The following is an 8,079-nucleotide window of genomic DNA, read 5'->3' on the forward strand; positions in this document are numbered from 1 at the left end:
TATACATACTATATATGTATATATATGTATATATATGTACTATAATATATATATATATATATATATATATATAATATAATATACTTTTTTGACTAATATGTCGGTCTTTTCATGTAAGGTTACCTTTTCCCTATTTCGTCATTCCTCTCAATTCAACTCACTTTACATATGCTATCAAATAACAGATCCTGCCAGCATCTAACTTCTACTGACATGAATTAAAAATGATGTAGTAGTTCTCATCACTACGATAAACTTCATAGTTTTAGAACATGATAAGCTGTTGCCACCTGCATACGGTACCTAAATTCAGCTTACTATACGATGCAGCTGCTACGAATAGCTGCACTGAATCTCACATCAACTTCGAAAAACATAATTGAAATGAGAAATAATAAACTTTGCTAATTACATCCTAGTGAGAAATTGAATCGAATGTAAATGCTATCTGTTTTATGAAGACAGGGCGACAGCGGATCATGGAAGGAATTACAGCCTGTGGGAAACAAACAACTAAAATTCATATTGTAAAAGAAAGTGTGCGATGCAGAATTTAAATGTCCGACGTTTCTGTTGAATACAGGCAGCAGCAGATAGGATGGGAGAGGATTAAATGTGGTTACTCAAAAACAGAGGCTGAGCTGCTGTGAGCAGTTGCTGGTGGAAAAGCTGTACTTCAAAAACCATTGTTTATTATTGGGAAATTCTTACAATATATATGGTTAAAGTGGCAGAAATACGTTCAATTTTTCTGAAGCATTTTCTATCGTCCCATTCACACAGTGTCTTCTTAAAATGACAAACATAATATTTTTCCTTTTGTAAGGGCAATGGTTATTTCTCTTGTTGTTCCGGGTTTTGTTAATTGAATTTGTTTCTTTTAAATAATTGAATATAATACCTGATCACAGCTCTTTAACGGTAAACTTGGGCTTAAAATTGTCGTTCAAAACTTTCTCTGGCGTACCCAGGTGTCACAAAAATGAAAAAAAAGAGGCAGGTTTAATTATTCTATTACATAATCTCACCCTACTTATGTGCTCTTGGTCCAACGATTTCTTAGACTATTTACCAAATCAATATTCAGGTTTATTTATAAGGAAATGTTTGTTTTCACGCATTTCAGTACTTCGGGAGTGGAATGTCCGCTGACGACGTGTTCGTTCCGTCCTCGTCCATGTACACCCGCTGTCGTCGTCCTCCAAAGGAGCGATCTGGAGTCTCACAAGTTACAGTAGAAAAGGACAAGTTTGTGGTAAGAGATTAAAAGTTTATAAATTCCACTTATGGAACCATTAAGTGTTCCTTCTCTTGGTGCGCGCGCAGGCAGAGTCTTCTGACAAGTCCCTTCTCTTCGATCCTCTTACACCTTGTCTTTGAGTCTCTGAAGGCTTCGTCCTGGGGACTTTCTTCCCAGTCATTTACTTTACATTAGTATAGATCATAATTCATTTCCATAGTACCTATACAAAAGGGTTTACTTACCCACTGATGGACATGTGAGTGTATGCTTGTTCACCATGGAGTCGTTCAAAAACGAATGAATGATTCTTTCAGTTTCAAATATCATTGTCATTGTGAATCTTGATGACTAAAGCTAAATATTTAGGTTCCACATAAATCTTCTTTGAAATCAAGCCCTCGGCGAAGGTGCAAAGGTGCAAGACCCTTTATGATATGAAGCAGGAAAGGATTTGATTCAAATTTTCGTTTGACAGTTTGACGCCAGGTAACTAACTGAAAGCACCCTGATGTAGGGCCTGATACAATTTCCTAAAGGTAGTATATTAAAGAGTTTTTGAGTTATAATGCTTGGGGATGTTTCTTTATCCATAAACCTCTCAAACTAGGATTTCTTTTAACTCAAAATGTATTATTTTGCCCTTATTGGGTTTTGGCGCCATCCGTTGTGAAAGGACCAGTATTCTAAAGAAATTTTTTTTTTTACTGTGAAAAAGGCTGCAGTGTATATCTGTCTTTTCTGTGACCACTCTTCACTTAAGAATCAGTCAGTTGCGAGGATCAAGATGAACAGATAACCCTTCCATTCCGACAGTTATGCCTCGATGTGCAGCAGTTCGCTCCAGAGGAGCTCAAGGTTCGGGTCGTAGAGGGAGTGGTGGAAGTGGAAGCCAAACACGAGATGAGACAGGATGAACACGGCTCTGTCTTCAGACACTTTATCAGGTAAATTAAAGAGCAGAAGTAGCATTCTTTGAGTGAATTGGTCTGTCAAAATACAATACATTGGTTAAGGAGTCCTTTAACAATATTTCTACTAATTGCTGACTGTATTTTACTATTTAAAACAACCAATTTGCTAATAATTTTTCAGTTTCGCTCTCATTATAAATCCTAACGCCTAACGCTATAAGTTCGGTGGTGCAATTGATGATTTGCATCAGAAACAATCTACGAGTTCTAACACCAAAACATGATCCAACTGAACGACATTACTTAGTTACAGCTGAAAGATCTGTTTTGCATGAATGAAAAGACCGGCCAACTGTATAACTTAAATCTTAAAATACTAAAATCTTAAATCGATCTGAGCGACGGAGATGGTTTTCCAAACTGTCCTTTACTGCGCTAGGATATTTGAACTTAAAGTTTTTATTGTATTTTCAAGATTAGCCATTTTCGAGTTCTTGTTCTTATAGCTTTCAGATTTTTATTCTTAGTAAATTCTTCTTCCTTAGTCAAAATAAGGGTGGAATCCTCTCACTTTAACACTAACCTTGAGTCTAACCAGCCATACTTTATGCATAATACACACGAACATTTATCATTTGCCGCTTGTAATACATGCATTTTGTACATTTAAATTGACAATTAGAGTGCGCCCTTAAATTCCCGTTAAAAAAGACGCAGATGGTTCGTCTTATTTTCTTCTGATTAATCCTTAAACTATTCTACTACATGAAACCATGTCACTCACCTCTTATGAGGTCTGTGCTCTCTCATATAATTATCATGTATAATGCTTGTAGAATACTCAAGTTCCTTAAGAAAAGAAAGTCTTAAAAGTCCTGTTATCATGCTTCACTGATTCATCACCAAGTTCGTAAACGAACTTGCTTTGTTAAATTGTGCTTGCTCCTAACACAAGTGTACACCCTTTACCTTAGATGTACTCACTCTCACAGACCAAGAAGGGCTACAGTCTTAACTCTCACAGTGACCATCGTGTTGCTCCTGATTCTACTATTGCTGAGGCTTTAGAAATCCTATGCGGCTCTTACCCTAAAGCCTTGGAATTTCACAACCTCTTTACTGATCAGTAGGTTTTCCAGATCGTTCCTTACCTATCAACACCTAACCATCATTGCAGAGGAATTCTGGGGAATGTTGGGATTTTTCTTTTAATATATTTATGTGGCATTTCTGTGGCTCTTGACAGAATCTGACTTAGGGCCTTGTTAGGAAATCTTCCTACTCATGGGTGCACTTTCTTCGTCGTTTGTTCTTTGTTTCTTCAGTCAGATTTGAACTTCATTATAGCCTGATTATTGTATCATATTGATCATGTTAAAGGAATTTTTTTCTTTTCAGAGCAGGATATCACTTTATTTTGTTGATCTTATTAAACTGTGCTTGGTGAAAATACAACTGATATACAATGAAGAATAACCAGAAAAAATGAAAAGTTTGCAATATGACGTAAGTTAAAAGCGAAGGAATTTAGTTGACGGAGGTCTTCTTTATCAAATGTCTTTATTTCATAAAAGATACCACTTCAATTTGAACTTCAGGAATGTCAGTGCCTATTATTAAGTGCACACTTAGTGCAGTAAGTCATTGTTTCGTATGAATACTACTTGGAACAAAAGTTTTAGATATAACTGTTTATCTGAGTAGCAAATTCATCCTGAAGTATGCATGATTTATTTTCTAAGCACAGAAAAAATCTCGTGATTCATCAGTTCTCATAGTAAAGTCAAGAACAATTTAGATTCAGTATTTCACTCTTTGATGTCTAATACCGGGTGGCATTCCAATTCTAACGTTTTACGATCTTATGTCAGTCATCTATATAAAGCGTATTTTGGGCGTTTTACCTATATTTGATTAGGGTTTACAACTCGTTTGATAATTAATTTTTGTTACGTGCGCAGAAAGTACAAACGCATTTTCGACTAATCATCTAGGTTTCCCGAACGCTTAGTGGACAGAAGTAGATATATAAATTTTATACTTATGGAAATTATCTCTCTCAAAGTTCGTGAGTATCATTACAAGTGCAAAGGTTGTCTCTAATGAAATTATAAGAGCTTAAACAATTCCGAGAGGATTGCGGGGTTTCTCATCTTTTTGGTAAAGTTAGTTCCAGTAATCTTGTTGGGTACTATCCTATGATTTCCTGTGCATAAATGCATCAACTACTCCAACTTAACTCAGTCATCTGTTAGGCTGATTATTATTTAAAAAAAAAATGGGCCTGAATAGAAGATAGATACGTTCAACTGGATCTTGAAATGGTGAATTTATTTGTTTAATTGATTACTTTCCATAAAATTTCTTGTCTAGTTTTCAGGGCCAAAATACTTACGTGCTTAAATAAACTGATTATTTTTGATATAATGATTTTCAGTGATCATGTTTATTGGCTGTACATCTAATCAGAACATTTGATATCCCATTCTTTTGATATGTTCATCTACTTTTTCTAACTTATACAGTTTTTCACAGGCGGCAGCATTCATATACACACTTATCAGATAACTTAATTTCAAGCGATCATTAGTTTTTATTATACAGGTAATTAATTAGACAAACATGTGCACAATTAAAAGCGTCGTCCCACTTGCCGTATCTTGGTGCACTATCTGTTCACACTGGGATTAGTAGTTTGTCAATACTGTCCCTGTCTTTGGACACAACACATAATGTGACATGCGTAGAAAACTAAAATTAGATTATGGTTGCTCCCAAAGTTGCAAAAAAGACAATATCAAATGAAAGATGTCTCTTGGTATAGGAAACAGAGAAGTGGATACTAGTCCTTCCACACATATCATTTTTCACACTGAATCTTGGTAGATTATAACTTTACCCAGTTTTCCCCTTTCCTATGCAGCATCACCAAGAGCATTGTCTGATACATCAGTTAACAATTATGTCTCATGATTGCTGAAAATGCAGCAGTTCATAATCAAGACAGAGTTATCGGGATCAGGATTCAAACAAAAGTAACGACAATGGAGCAACTTACAGACATACAACTTACAGACATAAATACGTTTTATTGATTTTGACCATCTGATGTGATTCTGTGGCTAAAACCGCCAGCCTTGTGCCAATAAGGTCCCGGTCCAAGAGGCAACCCATAAATGTGGTAAGGTGTTAAAGGAAATAAGATGTCTGGTGTGGATCTCCATATTTAGCCCAACCAGCACAGAAAAAATATTGTTATAGAAATTGCAGCAGACATGAAGAAATCCTAGCTCTACACTGGGTCTGGCTGGTTCTTGGATTAGTGACTGAATAACAAGAAATGCCAGAACCTGTCAGAACATAACCCCATGGGATTGTCTGGGACAAGGTGTAGAGTTACTAACTTCATCCAAAACATACTTACAGAAAATCTGAAGGAGACAATTTCTCGTGCCATCCCCTTGAAGGGAAAAATGGCATATGATGATTATGCAGAAATATTTTGAACTTCATGCTATTCCCCCTAAAGGGGCGACCTTAGAGACAAAACAGCGTAATAATAACTGTTACATTTGTGCTATAAGTGTAGATGAAACCTTCTGCACAAAACCCATTACACAAACTGTACCATTCACCTCTCACGTGCGTGCACTCTTGCGCTACCTGGGCATTGTGGGCCTTCCTGTGATACTACTTTCACATCGTTTATCCAACCCATTTTGGTCTTTCTATTCCTCCACCTCCCTAATAATTATGCATTACAAATGATTATCCCCAACCCATCATCTTTCATTCTTTCTGTTTGACCGAACCATCTCAAAACACTTTGATTTATCCATTCATTCATCTATGGATTTTTCTTTATTAATTTTATATCTTCACATGCTACTTATACTACGCCTATTATCAGACTCTTTAAGCTTTTTCCTGCCATTCACATTCAATAACCAAATTTCACTTCCATGCATTTTAACAGGGCTTCCGTACACACTTCAAGTTTCATCTTAAGCTTTTGAGTGCAATCTACAGTCTTTCTTGCTTCACTTATTCTGTGACTCTAACTTTTCCATCGTTCGCTTACTCCCAAGTACCTACGTGAATCAACCATTTTCATTCTTCAATCTACTTTCATAAGCTTACTCTTGCTCACATCAATTCTCAAATACCTCCTCTTGCAAATCATTTCAGTTATTTCATTACTTTCTACACTTTCTCTTCCCTATCCCCAGTGAGAATTGTAGCATCTGCAATCAACTGCATTCCACCCTCAGCCTATTATCATATCCTAAAACTTTTCATCAAAGGCCCATTTTATGACTTCTGGCATCTCTCTATTCAAAAATATGTTAAAGATCATGGAGATAATCTACTTTTGCCTCAGATCCACTTTTGTAGCGAAGCAGTCACTCTTTTGTCTACAGATTCTAACACATTCTACTCATCCATTTTCAATCTCTCTACAAATGTTGCTGCAGTCTAACAGCACTCTGTGAATCCAATGGCACTAATACTGTAGTCTTGAACACTGCTGAAGGTGGAGTGGCGGATGAGTAAGCAAGGTATTTATGTAGTATATGTAGGTATTGAATCACGATTTTGTCTGTATTAAAGACGGTAATTAGCCCATCCTGTGATGTAAGAAGTCGAGAGGCTGACTAATCTAATTCTCATTGGAATGCGCCTAGGCAGCCTGGTGGAAAGATCAGATGAATGACTTGTTTGTGAATAGGTCACAAGGAAATGTCTCCCAGTGCCGCCTGACAGCGTCTTGTTGCTGGCTTTAGTGAAAATTTCCTTCACATAAAAATGATCCCATAATTACCACCTGATTCTCTACTCTCCTCCCATCTTTACAGGAAATACACCCTACCTGATGACGTGGTTATTGAGTCGGTGTCTTCGTCTTTGTCGCCTGAAGGTGTCTTGGTAATCGAAGCTCCAAAAAAGGTAAGATTCGCCAGCATTCAGCTGTATTAGTTGGTAATTATTAAACCTAAGATGCACGACATGAGTCAATAACCAAACAAAAGATTAGCAAATGAAGAGACAAAATGACTTTGGTAGGGAAATATGCGAACTATCAGACAAAGACAGGTAAATGGATAAGCTTCCCCTTCCGTGAAGCAGGAGAGACCAAACAGCAAAAGCAACAGCCGACACGACGACAGCAAGAGCAGCGAAATCAATAACCCAAGATAACATTGTTCTCTTCCAGCCGATCGAACCTCCACCTCCCAGTCAGCGAGATGTGCCCATTCAGAAGGCTCAAGAGAAGTAAGCTTAAGAAGGCCCGAGAGATACGATCTTGGGAGGCGAATGTAGTACCTTGGTCCTGGTGGTAGTACCTGGTACCTGCCAGGGTAAAGAGAGCCTGCTTTATTCACCGAAATCTTCGGCCGGGGATTTCTTCTTCTTTGCTTCGCTTCCTCGCCCTATTTGCATCCGTGATTCAGGTTCCGGCTAGGACGATATAAATGTAAATCTATACGACTTACATACTTACATACATACATACATACATACATATATGTATATATAAATGCATTTATAAATATATATATATATTATATATATAAATATATATATATATATATATGTATATATATATATTATATATTATATATATATATAGTATATATATATATATAATATATATATATATATATGTATATATATATATATATATATATATAGTATATATATATATGTATATATATAAATATCTATCTATATGCATATATATATATATATATATATATATATACACGTATATATATATTATATAGTATATATATATATATATAATATATATATATATTATATATATATATATATATATAAATATCTATCTATATGCATATATATATATATATATATATATATATATATATATATATTATATGACAGAAAATTCCCTCTAATAAA

General features: G+C 35.7%; 1 protein-coding gene across 1 annotated transcript in view; it reads left to right on the forward strand.

Moving 5' to 3' along the window:
• Positions 1–7,696, forward strand: part of LOC135226491 (alpha-crystallin A chain-like) — a 14,614-nt gene extending 6,918 nt beyond the window's left edge. The window contains exons 3-6 of the mRNA XM_064266108.1: positions 1,127–1,255; positions 2,057–2,187; positions 7,011–7,101; positions 7,370–7,696. Of these exons, the coding sequence (XP_064122178.1) occupies positions 1,127–1,255; positions 2,057–2,187; positions 7,011–7,101; positions 7,370–7,432 (414 nt within the window). The 3' untranslated portion in view covers positions 7,433–7,696. The remainder of the gene's footprint in view (positions 1–1,126; positions 1,256–2,056; positions 2,188–7,010; positions 7,102–7,369) is intronic.
• The last annotated feature ends 383 nt before the right edge of the window (positions 7,697–8,079 follow it).

Source organism: Macrobrachium nipponense, chromosome 14, assembly GCF_015104395.2.
Source record: "Macrobrachium nipponense isolate FS-2020 chromosome 14, ASM1510439v2, whole genome shotgun sequence".
In the NCBI taxonomy this organism is placed as follows: Eukaryota; Metazoa; Arthropoda; class Malacostraca; order Decapoda; family Palaemonidae; genus Macrobrachium; species Macrobrachium nipponense.